The sequence below is a fragment of the Emys orbicularis genome, chromosome 6 (assembly GCF_028017835.1).
Source record: "Emys orbicularis isolate rEmyOrb1 chromosome 6, rEmyOrb1.hap1, whole genome shotgun sequence".
NCBI lineage: Eukaryota > Metazoa > Chordata > Testudines > Emydidae > Emys > Emys orbicularis.
The window spans coordinates 50,109,203-50,124,733 of NC_088688.1; the positions used below are offsets into that span (position 1 = coordinate 50,109,203).

General features: G+C 39.1%; 1 protein-coding gene across 1 annotated transcript in view; it reads right to left on the reverse strand.

Moving 5' to 3' along the window:
• Positions 1-6,286: 6,286 nt before the first annotated feature.
• Positions 6,287-15,531, reverse strand: part of BDP1 (B double prime 1, subunit of RNA polymerase III transcription initiation factor IIIB) — a 71,263-nt gene continuing 62,018 nt past the window's right edge. The window contains 6 exon segments of the mRNA XM_065406560.1: positions 6,287-6,412; positions 8,897-9,143; positions 10,786-11,068; positions 12,756-12,798; positions 13,192-13,383; positions 13,706-13,922. Coding sequence (XP_065262632.1) covers positions 6,287-6,412; positions 8,897-9,143; positions 10,786-11,068; positions 12,756-12,798; positions 13,192-13,383; positions 13,706-13,922 — 1,108 coding nt within the window.

Genomic DNA, 15,531 nt, shown 5'->3' on the forward strand with positions numbered 1-15,531 from the left:
AGCAGAGATGTAGTAATCTGCCAGCTTCCCAAAAGTCTTTTAGGTTTGTGCAGAGTAACTCTAGGGATCTCTGTCTTCTTGTTTGGTTATTCTGCGCAGTTAGAAGCCAAACAGTCCAGAAATGAAGGATTTTTCTGTGTCCATATTTATAGCTTCTCACAGAAACCAAACTGACTACAACAGTTTCCACACAGGTCCCTTCATGGGGGAAAGGCAGGGAGGAATGCATTTAAAGTCTGATCATTGATCTCGTACACTGGCTCATTTGCGTTTAACGAACAATATTTAACATCTTGTTAGAGACCATCATTTGCATTACACAAGGCTTTTTCCCGGTTTGATAAGTTACATAGTCACAGACTATGCAAATACTTGCTATCACTTTATAACAGGGTATTGAGTGAGAACAATACATGCAGCATCCTTAAGCATTTTATAACACACTAAACACATCCTTATGAACTTAAGATCTAATAAGCAAGACTGGTTCCTAGCTATGCATCTGTAAGCTTTCAGTGAGGCATGGGGCCTTGACATGAGCTGGCATCTGGTCTGCTAGCATCACAGGTGTCTGCTGAAGTTATTGATGAATGGTGTGAGAAAGTGTCCTACTGCAGAGGAAGAAATAAGGCTCTCATCCATAGAAACCTTTAGGAGAGGATTGCAGCGTACCTTCATGGAAGTTTCATCGAGATCTCTCAGGATTCAAAGGACATCCCTGGGTACATAAGTTGCTCTGTATGCATCCTCCACCCTACCATAACTGTAAAAGGGAATTAAAAGCCGATAACTCTACCTCTCTGTTGGACCACTGCTTTTTCTAGTACAAGTAGATTAATGAAAAAAAATTGGTAGCTGCATCCTAATAAGTTCAGGGAGTCATAACTGTAGTGGGAAATAAATTTAAACACCCAAGGTTCCTTCCCCTGCATCTGGCTCACCAGTGCTCAATTGCAGGGACTGGCTTTACTGCAGTGGAGGTCCTGGCTTGTGGCACAGCCTAGTCACCTGTCCCCCATCCTCCTCCTCCTCGCTGCTTGTGGCAGAGGCCTGTGACTCGGGCTTCTCGGAGGTTTCCACAGTGGCGTATAGGCTGGTAGTAGGGTCTCCGCCAAGTATAGCATGCAGCTCTTTATAAAAGCAACAGGTCTGCGGCTTGGCACCAAATCAATGGTTGGCCTCCCTGGCCTTCTATAATGCCTGCCATGGTTCCTTGGCTTTCATGCAGCACTGCTGCTCGTCCCTGTCAAAACCCTTTTCTTGCACCCCTGAGTAATCTACTGTAGATGTTGACATTTCTATGGCTGGTTCAGAGCTGTGCTTGCACAGCCTCTTCTCCCCACAGGCCCAGGAGATCCAGTATCTCCCTCTAGTTCAGGCAGGAACACGACTGGAGTGCCTAGCTACCATGGGCAGCTGGGCCATTGCACACAATGGAGAGCTGCTGGGTATGCTCGCTCACTGAACAACCAAGAAAAGGCATTTCAAAAATTTACAGGAGTTTTAAGGGGGGGAGGGGGGCTTCCGGTCTACATGTCCCTGGGCAGTGGAATTCACAATTGTGACCAGAGTAGTCAGTGTCAGGCAGTGTTGGACAGTGGCTGGAAGACTGTTAATGTCAACACAGGTAATGCAGTGTCTACTCACACTGCAATGACTTACGTACATCAACTGTGGCTCAATGCCACTCAAGGAGGTGGTTACTATGTCAGCATAATAGGGCACTTACAACAGTGGGAGACAACTTTAAATGTAGATATGTGCACAACCAGGTCAATGCAAGGCAGCTTACATCAAACTAACTTTGTAGTGTAGATCAGGCCTAAAACTAGGATGTTTATCCAAAGTAGTGTTTCAAAGGGGATGAGGAAGGTCATGGTGGAGCAGGAATTCAGTAGCACCTAAAGGATATCAGTGCTTTCCTTGTGACATAACTAAGAGAGCCTTCTCCCTAAGTTTATACACACACACACACACTCTCCTCTAACCTGTGTAGGTTAGTCACTTTATCACTGACCCCCCTAGTACTTATCCTACTGGCAAATAACCTTCTCTGTTACCATCAGGAAAGTGCAGATGTTGTATAAAACTGTTGTCTACTGATATCTCTGGTCCAGTATTGGAAAAAAGCTTTCTTCAACTGGCAATTGGGTCCTGATTTTCCAAAAAGAAGCTGTTTCCTACTTGTAGTAACAAGCTGAATTAGTTTCACATTGCAATAAAGTAAATGTATATTGCGGACAGTATTTTTCTGTTTTTTTCCTTTATTATTGAAGATGTGTTTGAATAAGGTTCTTTTCAGTTTTATCCTGAAGAGAAATACCTTGATATTGTTTATTCCTACAGAAATGACTGTTATAAAAATGCAGCATTATAAATTTGTTGCAGGAGTAAATAAGATAATGAGCTTGAGGGGACAATCCCTTAAATATAAATACTGTAGCTCTGGTAATTCAATATGGTAAAAATTAGTGAAACCTTTCAGCTGCTTTTTGTATTTTAGTCATATATATATTATATGGAAGTCTTACGTGTGTGTGTGCGCGCAAGACTTCCAGAGATAGAAGTCCTTTTACAAGAAGATTGAAATTATCTACCTCTCCCTATACTGATTATCATATGCCCAAATGTAACATTGTTACAGAATTATTGGAGTACAGTCCAGTGCTTAAAAAAAAGATTTTTGCATGATTAATTTTTCAGATGGAATTATACAAAATCAGATTATAAATTTATAGCATGGACTTCCACATTCCTCTCTTCCCCACCCCTTCCGCCCCCCCCCCCAAAAAAAAACCACTTTAGAAGGGCCTGGGGACATGATCTGCCCCTAATATTTTTGTAATTTTAATGAAAAGTTAGTCGGGCCGAGGGATGTACTGGCCACCGCTTCCAGCAGCTCCCATTGTCCTGGAGCAGCGAACCGCGATCGACTGAACCTGTGGACACGGCAGGTACACAAACCAGCCTGGCCCGCCAGGGGCTTTCCCTGCACAAGCGGCGGAACAAGTTTGGGAACCACTGGTCTAGAGTATTTACATGAAGAAAACATTGGAACATTTTTCATACTAGAAATATCAGGCTCTAAATTAAGCGGTGAATGGAAAAACTAAAGTTTTCAAAATAAAAAAAATTTAATGTAATTTATAGCAATTTTGTAACATTCTTTTAAATATGCCAATCAAGGAATAAAATCTACTCACTCACCATTACAATAATGTAAGTAAAATGTTGCAAGGATGAACAGGCGGAAAAATATAGCATTAGTGCTAATGTGGGAATCTTAGCCATTCAACTCTCATTACCTTTAAAAGTTTATTCTTTTGGCTCATTATAAACTTGTTTATTGCTAAAAGCTTTGTGAAGACAACTCAAGTAAGATCAAATAAACAAGTGATATAAAAGTATTTATTCACATAATTTACATATAGAACAGACTGCTTTCTTTGAACCCGAAAGCTTACACATGAACAATATTACATAGGATGTTTGTCAAAGAACTCTTCAAGGAAAACAGTCCTTTGCCACATCTTAATAGAAATGATAAACCATTGATCAGTGGAACTTAACACAGGATGCTGTTCTGTTTCCTTCCATCACTATGACTTATACAACTTTCATATCCAACACGGAAAACACACATTATCTTATCTCTCTAAAGAAATGGGATTCACTTCAAAAGAGATTGATAACAAAGTGCACATGGTTTGCTGTGAAAAAACAACAAGAACAAGGTCTGTTGTCCCTTCCGTCTATTAGGGATAAATAAGGCACCATACATTTTGTCGTCTCTTTATAATTTATGAAATAAAAATTATTTTTGCCTTGTCATTTGAATTGCATCTGAAATACTATGAATGAGTCTTTACCACTTTAGTAGGTACTTAGAGTACATTATTTTATAGAACCCTCCTCCACAAATCAATTTTGAGAACATATTAGTGGGGGTGATCTAACTGGTTTACCTGATTCTAAAATGCAACATGCCCCATGTAACAATAACTAACAAAATATTTGCACTCATGTGGTGCCCGCGGGCACCATGGCGCCCATCTCCTGGCAGCATTTCAGCGGCAACGCTTCTTGGCGTTGCTGCTTCTCGGCTGCTTGTCCGGTGGCCACACTCCTGGGCGGCTAGTAGTCCGGCGCCCGCTACACGGAAAGGTTGGGGACCACTGGCATACAAGAACCAGACCCTACAAAATGTACAGTAGCCTTAGCTACAAGTATACAGTGTTAATCTATTACTGCAATGTTTACAGTAGAAGGAGAAAAAACATAAAAATGGGTATTTCAAGTTAAAATGAAATAGTCAAACCATGAGACACTGGCCTGAAACTGGAAATGTGATTGGATCCATTTGTACAGTCATTTTTTAAATTTAAGTTGTCATTTATTTGAAAAACGGGAAAACCATTCTATTGTAGGATAGTTTTCCCTTTCCACCACAGCATTAAAATTGTAATTGCTTCTCACATTTAGCTGCTATAAAGTAAGTGATTTGGGCATCTACTTTAATGATTCCTAATAGCTGGTCTATTTTTGATTATTGTTCCGTCTTGAGGGCACCTTTAGAAGCTACAAGTCAAAAAATAACTTCTGAAAGGATAAAAATTCAAGTCTCAGCAAGCGATTCAAGAGAAATCTGATAATCATTATAATTAGAAAATAAATTATGGATTTGCTAGTAAATCACCATCCAGCTCTACAGAGTAGATATTTCTTTGCAGAGGGTGGCAAAATAATCTTAAAAAATAGTTTGAATACCAAATTTAGCAAAATATTTTAAATTACTCTCTCATTAAGAATCATTTTCGTTTTGGCAAGACCCATTCACAAAATACAAATTAAAGGTAGAAGCACAACCTTAAGGTAAACAAACATATGCTGTACTATGCATTTCTGACTGACCTGTGGCAAGTGAAGCTAGAGTAAAAAAATAACTGGTTTGAAAGGGTGTTCAGAACTGTTAAGGAACATAATTAGGGATATACTCATCTTGAGGTATGTGACATTATGTAAATCCCATGTTCTGAAAGGTCTATTCTGTATCCTTGATCTCCAGTGGCGAACATTTAAGCAAGGAGAAAAATGCAGACTTTATCTAAGTCTAATTTAAAATATCTACCTACTCATTTCAAGAAGTCAAGACTTTAAGAATGAAAATATATTTATCTTTTAGAAGAATGCCTGATTTTAAGATTGAGACCATATGACTCTGTTAACTTGTCACAGCAATTTTTCCTTATTACATAAGTGGAAAATTAGTCTTCATGTGACAAACCTAATATCACCCTAAAAACTAAGTTACACTGTGCTAGTGAACAAAACTTAGACAGGAAACATGAGGAAAACCATTGTAACTTAACAGTTTCAAAGTAGCAAATCCTCAAAGCATCCTCACTCAATTGTTCTGGGTTCGATTCTGCTCGCAGTTACTCTTGATTTATACTAGGGAAATTCCACTGAAGTCAATGGAGTTACATGAGTATATAAAAGACAGTGCAAGAGCAGAACCCAGCCTATTGTATTAAATATTTAATTTAGAAATAAATCAGCATTTACAATGGGAGATACGTTAATCTTTTCCTCACCCCCAAATCAGACAGATGAAAAAGGATTAACGGGATAGCATCTTTTAATAAATTAAAATTAAATAAATACAGTCTCATGTTTATCTCTGTACATTTAAAAGGGATTAGATATTTTGTTTTCAATCAGGGCCTTTAAGCCTATGTACCTCTGAATTTGTCATTACAAAAATACGTAATTTGGAGAAGACTATAAAATAGCCGATAATAAAAAACATTTCTATGTATTTACTACACTAAGCTTTTAGAATTGCTTCTCTATCTATAGAGATAAATATGAAGGTTAATTCTCCTTCCTGGAGTGGAACTTCACAAAAAGAAGTATAGCAAATAACTTTTATAACCAGCCCCACAAGCTTCAGCATTATGATTTAAAGGGATATTGTCACGTGGATAGTCATTCATTCATTGCACTTCTAGAAAGTAGTCATGCACCCAGCATCTGCATCTTGAAAAGTTACAGTGTAAGCCAACAGCTACCGTTTAGTCTCATCATGCCAATCTAGTTCTTAAATGTTTGAAAATGCTCAGATCGCCCAGAATGAGAAAAACTGATTTTGTCTTCCAACAATGCTTGTTATTCTTCATTAGTGAGGCTGGTAATAAATTAGGACTAAGGAAGAACAAAGGAGAATTCACAGCAACTCATCTATATACAGTTCTGCTGTTACACTGCATTCTTGGATCCCAGAGGTTTATTCTGAATCATCCACCTCCATAAAGATATCACTGAAAAAATATTCTGAGATTCTGGTTGGCTCCTCTTCTTTCTCCTGTTGTTTAGTATAGGAAGCTTGCTTTTCAGAAGACTCCGAAGAAGCCTACAAAAAAATAAAAGGCTGCATTTACACGTTTGACATCTACTGAGATTTGTTGTTTCTCATGCATCTATGCCTCATCTTGTGTACAAACTAGAGTCTCGTGGTAAGTTTCAGCACTCACTTAAAATGTAAAAGCAATAGGCCTCCCACAACCAACATAATAAAGATTATTTCCCCAAGCAAAATTGTTTCAGATAATAATTTGGGATACACCAAGTAAACTATAGTACAACCATCCTTCAAATCTTATATTCATTTACTTGGTCAGATAGATTAATTTTAACTGATCAAGCTATTACCTGTAACAATTATTCTTTAAAGATATAAAACGTAATGGAATCCTACTCTTGAGTGGATGCCCTGAGCATAGATCTACAAAATCTCACAGGAGGGGTTCACATGCTTTTTCTGCTAAAGTAATAATGGAAATTTGATCTCAAGCAACAGTGGTAAGTAAACTCGTACAGAGAAGATCATTTTTCAGAGTAGCAGCCGTGTTAGTCTGTATCTGCAAAAAGAACAGGAGTACTTGTGGCACCTTAGAGACTAACAAATTTATTTGTTAGTCTCTAAGGTGCCACAAGTACTCCTGTTCTTTTTAGAGAAGACCATGTGGCTGCTTTGCAAATTTCATAGATATATATAAATCAGAGGCAGACATGTAGCAGACATGCCTCTCACAAAACATGAGATGACATAACCCTCAAAACAGAGTTTGCATCTTGCTGCAGCAGCCTGACATCAGATATGGTTCTCTTGGAAACAAGCACAACATAGTGTCAAGTAATAAAAGCTGTGTGGACTTTGAGAGATTTAGCATTTCCAAATAAAAGCCTAGGGACCTTTTCATACACAGTTTTGTCAGGAAGGACATTCAAGTTTGTGGGAAATGTTGGCAGGACAAGTGACTAAGGCAAACCTCCAAAACCACCTTTGGGAACAATTTATTGGGGATTTAATGGGGGTTTCAAACAATTATCCTTATCTTGTGTTTTAGACATTCAAAGTGCTTTACAAACATTAACATTAATTTTCATTACGATTTTGAAGATAGAATAGTTCATCTGCAGACAGCTCAGTGCTTCAGTGTACCAAGGACCACCCAGATCTCAAAACCACAGAGGCAATCAGCTGCTAGGACATCAAATCTATACACATCCTGCCTCATCAAGGCTATGTCTTCTGGACTATTGGTGGCATAGATGCTATTGGTGCTAGGTTAGTTGGAAGTCTGACCAGTTGTACCCAGGACTTGAACACAATCAGCTAACGACTCATTCTCTCGTCACTGATGGAGCTTGGTGCTTCAGCAAAAGGTGATGCGTTGGTTAATGAGTGTCTAGCACACCAGCAGCATGTGCTTCGACACTAAGGTCATCTTTGTGTGTGACATAGGGATCTAGTTCTCTGCTTCTGTGGCATAGGACAGAGTTAATGGCCTGTCACCTTTGCAGCTGGTGGCGAAAGCACATAGTCTTGTTATCAAACCTAAGGTCTTAACTTTAAGACCTTTGAAGGCTGAGCTGGCTTCATATCAGGGTATAACAGATGTCACCATGAGCCATCAACAGATCTTTCTGGGACCGACTCATTTACGGTCATGGTGAAATCTTACCTCACAGCCAGCCAGACCTGGTCATTTCTGAGGCAGACACATGAGTCACGTTTCTGGAAGTTATGGTCAAAACATACACAAACACTTTTAAAGTGCAAGGCAGTCGGTCTGGTCTACACACAAACTTGCATTGAAATAACTAAATCTTTGTTATTTTGGTGCAAGTCTGTGTGCAGACACTTTGGGATACGTGTCCTGTTTCAGTTTTGCTTAATGTGGAAAATGTAATGTGACCTCAAGAGCTCAGAACAGAGAATCTGGGGAGATTTAATATTAACAAACACAATCTCCTCCTTAGGGAGAGGAAATAAACAGTACAAATGAGATGGGATGTAATCAAGCAGCTGCATTTTTAACCGTTCAGTTATGGCTCCCCCCTACACTTTGCAGAAAATATAAAGCTACACAGCTGGCTCCTTTAGGTAAAGTAGCAAATGGGGAATTTCTAGAGACACATGTGGTCAGCTCCCTGGGTCTGCTCTCCATCTTATGTGCTCAAAGCAGTGACCTCAGGTTCCTGATTTAAGATAGAAGTGAAGGCAGAAACTGGGAGAAATAAAATTTCATATAAAATGAAACATTAATTCCAAAATTGAAGATGCCTTTGCTGTTATTGGAGCAAATGTTGGACTCTCCAACATTCAAAAAAGTTGACATAATTATGGTTGGTTTTTCTTATCATTCAACATAGTCCTTTTGTTCAGCTTCACAGCATACAGATAAGCAAAAAGCGTCCACAAATCTATAAAAGAATGTCACAGTGATCACTTCACACACACACACACACACACACACACACACACGTGGTTGTCTCCTAGTAGTGCTTTACATTTCATACAGACATGATGTTCAGAGGTAACTGTATGTACCTGAACTGCAGCAGTGCCTATATTCTCACATTCAGCAGACGTCAACATGCTTGTAGAGGGAAGAGAACAAGACTCTTGAGTGTCTGTACTGTTCTCAGCAGATGGAGTGGGTCTTTTCAGACTTCGCTTTGAGGCAGCTATGAGAGGTTTTTGGAGTCTCTGTCTATTCCCTTTAGCACCCTCTCCAGGTTCAGCATTACTTGATTTGCAAATTAAAGATAAAAATCCCAGAGGTCTTCGGCCAGCCCTATTCAAAACAACAAAAATTAACAATAAAGTTTCACGGTTTATATAATATTGTCAGCTTGCTTAATGAAAATGGAGTAGAAATATTGTTTGTATTTAATGAGAGTTTGACTTACAATCTAGTAGCAAACACTTCTAAATTATACAAAGATGATTAAAACATTCTAAAATAAATAATTTGGAATAGGTTAAATCAACCCCAGAATTTGTTTTTGTTTTTTTAATATGTTTTGGTTTTTATTCTCTGAATTGGAAAATATCATCATTTTTGCCAGATTATTTAAGCAGCACAGACCTGAGAAAGCTCCCCGTAGAGCTGTAAAAGCCTTCAACAGTCTCCACGCCAGCACAGTGTGGGAGATGGAGCCTACCATTCACTACTCAAGAGTGGCCAATATAAGCTCCCAGATCTTTAGGCAGAAGATACTCCTAGCAACAGGAACAGATGCAGAGGAGATCTGCCAGCTTCTCACCCACAAAAGAGCAGGGAATTCCTTCATGTGTCATTCCCACAGGCCTCCTCTAATGCACCACATGAGGGAGGAATCCCACTCTCCCAAGGGCAACCTAGAAAGCGTCCCAGAATACAGAAGGAAGACACTCCTTGGAGCAGGAACAGCACCAGATTTTCACTCTACCAACATCAGCACAGCCAATCACAGTGAGCTGTTACTTAATGTTAATTCAAGAACAAAAAAGTTGGGGCAAAGGCCCAGAGTCACTTTTTAGATTGTAATCTCTAAGGCAGGGACTGTCTTTTTCTATGTATGGACAGCACCTACATATTGTGGTTGACACTGGAATACAAGTAAGCAACAACTAAACCCCACACACCACAATGATATGAGAGGAGGGGAGAAATCATCAGGGGCCAGTAGGCAATGGTAAATGTTACTAGGACAGGGGAAAGTAGAGGGTTGCAAAAAATGTATGACTGTAAGAAAAGTAAAATGGTGAATAAATAAGTGATGCTTAGAGGAATAGAACTAAAATATAAGGGGAAAGGTAAATTAAAAAATATAAAAAGGAACATACGAAGGAATAAAAGTCATGTTGCATCTTCTGTTTGTTGTCTAGACTGTACACTCTGTGGGGCAGTGACATGTCTTAATACAGCTTTAAAGAACGAGCACACTGAGCGTATTAACTACTATTACTTAACTGAAAAATTCAAAGAAACAGATATGTTTATACAGTATATTACAGCACAGGATGGGGCAATTAAAATAAATGGTTTATTAAAGCTACCAATCTGGTTTTCCCAAGTCCAGATCCTAGTGAACAGAGTCTACATCACAAAAGGCAGCTGTGTTGGCTGTGTAAATAGAGAAGCCAAATACTTAATAGGCACAAGCAATCTGTTCACTGAGGCATATTGCCAGAAAAGCATGGGACAGCATGAATCACCATTAACTACGCTGTTACCATTCCATGGCTAGAGTATTTCAAATTCCAAAGCTGATCCTTTCTAGTTTTTTGCTGAAGAAAAGGACGGACAATGTTCTAGTGTATGGGTTTTTAACCTGGGATTACATCTATCCTGCTCTTCCCACAATGCTAAGTAGAAGGATCACCATGTGCGAGTCCTGATAAGAAGGGGGTCTTCAGAATGAAAAGGCTGAGAACCAATGTTCTAGAAATACCTTAGCATCGGGCTTCTTGAAAGGGCAGCTGTGCTCCCAACATGTCCTGAACGTCCAGATTCACAAATATCCATAGAACTTTCTTGCTCATTTGCTTCTTCTTTTCCTTCATGGTCCATTCCAGACACCAACTCATCTGAACACTTGCATGCCGATTCCTCAACTGGTATAGTTCCTAATTTCTGAAAGGATTCAGATTGCCCTCTTTCTGCAGTTTTAGATACAAATATAGAGATAGGTAGTTTTTTCTTCTTGGAAGTTTTCAGTTTTTCAGAAATTCTCCCTTTAAGTGAAAAAAATTAATATTAAGCATAAATGGGAAATTTACAATTCTCATTGACTGAACTTATACGCTTAATATTTTTATAATATTAGTATTCTACATCATGGTCCAAACTAGTGTGGTGGTGGTATTAAAAGACGTAGTGTTTTGGGGCATTACAATTGACACTAGTGTTATTTTTGTTTGTTATTTAAATAAATGTGAGCAAGCTAAGTTTCTCAAAAGATAATAGTTAATTTTTTTAAATATTTCATATTTTGTGCCTGAAAACCTTACCAGATCACACAGACATTAGAACTGGAAAAGATCAATTAGGTCATGCAGTCCATCTTCTGATAGGGCAGAATGCTCCCTATTATACTTTCTAGGGCTTAGCCCCATCACCCTGAATTTTTCCAAGATATGGGCTCCCATAATTTCTTTTGGGAGACTATTGCACAACTTAAAAGTAGTACTCTGAAATCCCCTATAGAAGTGCAAAGAGCTAAACAGATCTCACTGTCAGGAAATTTCTGATATTCAATCTACTATTTCCCGCCTCTCAATTTCATTCCACTTCTTTTACAATTACATCCCTTCCCTTTACATTAGCTCAAATATTATGTCTCCGATGTTTCCATCCTTCAAATATTTGTAGGCTAATCCTTCTTTCAGTTAAAGCCTTTTAACTAAGAAACTACACATATCTGGTTTCTTTAGTCTTTCCTCATCCGTCAGTCCCTCCAGTCCCCTCTTCTTTTTTTGGTTGATCTTCTTGGAATCCCTTCCAACATGTTCACATATTTTTAGTAACAAGGTGACCAAAAATAAAATCACTGTTGTAAGTTGTATAGAGGGGGACTATCATTCCTGACATGATGCATTTTGTGCATGCAAGCTGCAGACCTGATTCAAAGCCCACAGAAGTCATTGAAAGTCTTTCCATTGACTTTAATGAGCTTCACATCAAGCCCTGTTTTATCCAGATTCTTTATTCAACTACAGAAATATTAAAAAGAAAGCATCTCCACTATATTTATAAGGTCCCACAAACATTTTGCATTCTCTCTGCTGGAACTTCATAGCAGGTAAGACAAGACCTCTGCTGATCTGGTTAGAATTGCAAATGCACAAAAAGATAGTTTGGCATAATACAGATCATCGGTTAATTGCTCCATTCAAAACAGGCGGAAACATATTTGCCAAACGGAAAACAGCAAAATTGGTAGTAAAATAAATCTTTGCCAATTTAAGAGCTTAGTATTCTGATCTCCCTTGTTTAGCTAACTTAACAGTTTTGTTTCAGTATCTTTAAATAACAATGTAACAACTCTTCCTCTAATTGACAATAATTCAGTATGAACAAGACTGCACCAATCAACGTGAGAGAGGTATACCAACCATAAAAAAAATAAAAATCTTACTTTCAGAAATGTACAAATAAGAGGCAGCTCTTAAAATTCATGAAAATCATCTTATTTAAGGCTCCAACTATAGTTCTGTTTTTGAAGCCAGTTGAATTATAACATGAATATACAAAATTTTGCCAGACACCTAATCCCAATGCAGGTAATTGGCAATTAAAGTGAATAGAAGACAATTTTCCCCTTATGAATACACTGCCGCAGGTAGGATTAGTTAGCAAAACGGCAATTAACATTGGCTACAAGAGACTCCATATGCATTAGATCTCAAAAAATTCACCTACCAGCAATTTTCCTTGGAGCATGTGTTGATTTAACTGAAGACTCCTGTATTAAACAACATTTAAAAGTCAATTTCTCTTCTTCAAAGAAAAAGCACAGTGAAAGTTAGTACAGAAATAAGATTATTATATATTTACAGATCTTAAATCAACTAGGGACAAATAATAGGAAGGAAAAGGTCTTCAACACTCAGGAACGTGATGGGACCTCATGTCACTTGTGACCCCTAGTGTTGATTGAAAAGCAGGCTTTGAGGGTACTACCAGATAGCCATGACAGGGGCCTCAAGTTCAGAGCGCGTAAACGCAAGGAAGGTGGGAGAATTCTCAAGGTTCTCACTGGAGTCCTTGACAACATAGTGTAGAGATCCCCACACCACAAAACATATTGTATTCAATAGCAAAAATACATGAAAGTCACTCCCAATAATTTGGTCACCTCACAGTATGGGAAATTTGTCCAGCTTCCCTTTGCAGCTAGCATTTTGTGGCTAATGCCCCAGTAAAGAGGGGTGGGGATATTTCTAGACACACAGCTTTTTCCTGTAATGAATTTCCTCCAAGAATCATGATGCTCTCTTCCCTGAAACAAGACAGCCACGTGACCAGCATATGCCTGAAGCTTCCCCTGCTGCAAGTGCACCATCAAAAAAAGTGAAAGTGGGTGAACGCACAGAAACTATTAGCAAGCATATCAAGTAAAAAGGGGCCCATGAGTATACCCAACAAAGTGAATACAGAAACTAGAACCTAAAGAGTAGTTAGCATTCCCACTGTTTGAAACAAAAAGCAACTTACAGCATCCAATTTGCTGCTGAAAAGCTTCTTGGCAAAATTTCAAATGAGGTAATTAATCTAGTTAATACAGTCATTACTTTGAAGTCAGTTAGACACTTCAAATGCATACCTCTCATAGTACGCATAAAACGGTATTTCCTGAATTAGTATCTGACCTTGTAAGTATTTGCCAGATTATCCTCTGCTGAGGTAGAAGGAGTTCGCTTGGCAGGAGGAGTGTCACTTTCTTCAATATCAATAGCATGCCTTTTCCAAGATGTCTGATCCAAATTAGTAAATGTCTCTATTGATGCTCTCTGCAGTCCTTCTGGTCCTGTACAGTTGTCTAAAGAGGTAGCAGCTTTGTCAACTGTAGTGGTCAGTGATCCACTGCTGTATTTATAAATACCATTGTGAAAAGTTACTATCTTAAAAAAATTAAATTTAAAAATCAAATGTGTAGTGTATACAGCAAAGTTATAAGATGATTAAGACACAAATCTTTGCTTATATTCTTATCTACAACATGTACCGCTTCAAACCCTTTTAGGTTTTTATCATTTAGATGGTAAGCCTTGCAAGTTTTTGTTTCTTTAAAACCACCACGAACTAGGAATTCTCATGACATCTTCTGTCAGTCTTTTTAAAGAAGGTCTTGTTCTTTTCTTTTAACATTTTATTTCATTTTCTGCTTGAACTGTACATTTCATTTAACTCAGTCTAATAGCATATTTTCCTTAATATGCCTGTTAAGTATTCCATATATGAACACATCTATGAGTTAGTAGGTGACTTGTATGTGAAATATCACATACTAGAAGATGTTTTTGCTCCAGCGAGTTGCAGAAAAAGAACAATTACGTTTTTAATAAAACATGTATTTTGAGATCTGCATTTTGCTGTACTATCCCTGACCACCAAGGGGAATGGGGTTCTTCCTGTCAATTATAGTAGATAAAAGATACAGCTATAATCATGTTAGCAATTGTCAAATATAATTAAACTCCATTTCCGTGAGAACATAAATCAATCCATGCATTACTATTAACTGCATTTTACTGTAATGGTTACAGTATTCTAGATGCTTGAGGTATTTATACTTGCAGCCTCATCTCTATTAGATTTCCACTGCACACCCTTGGGGGAGGAGGATAGTCCTGTGGAACAACCACGACAAAATTGGCCTGCCACAGAAGAGAATTAAGGGAGCAGGGTGAACCTACAAGGATACAGGAGGCCTTGAGAGACATATTCCATTACAGGCCCTCAATAATTTTGCCTATCATCATCAAGGGGACAAACAGGCAGTAATTCCTTGATGCAGGAGCTCCAGAGCTGTATGGCTGAGGCTCCTTCTTGAGGGGGAGGATCTTCAATAGAGAGAGAGAGGAGCAGGCTTAACAGCTGAGCTTACAGTGCGAATTCAATGCCTAAGAGCTCGGTTTCACACATGCTGTGACATGGAAAGAGAACTATACATTAAGAAAGCATGTCAAAGTTTTAAAAGTGTATTACTATGTTATTCTTAGGAAGATTTCCCTTCCTCTTAACTTACAGTATATTGTTGTAACTTACTATGTGTACTTTTTGTTGCAATATTTCATGGAAATGTGAGACCTATTTCAATAAATGTGATGTGAAAATATGCACTGTCATATTAGATCAGGGGTGGGCAAACTAGGGCCCGCGGGCTGGATCCGGCCCGTGGGATTGCCCCCCGTGGCGCCGTGGGTCCCGCGCCGCTCTCAGAAGCGGCCGGCTCCACGTCCCTGCGGCCCCCGGGCGGAGAGGCAGAGGGCTTCGTGCATTGCCCTTGCCTACAGGCACCGCCCCCCGCAGCTCCCATTGGCCGGGAACGGGGAACCGCGGCCAATGGGAGCTTCGGGGGAGGTACCTGAAGGCACAGCAAGGGCAGCACATGCGGAGTCCCCCCCCTCCAAGGGCCGCAGCGCTTCCTGGAGTGGCACAGGGACGGGGACAGGGCAGGCATGCAGGGAGCCTG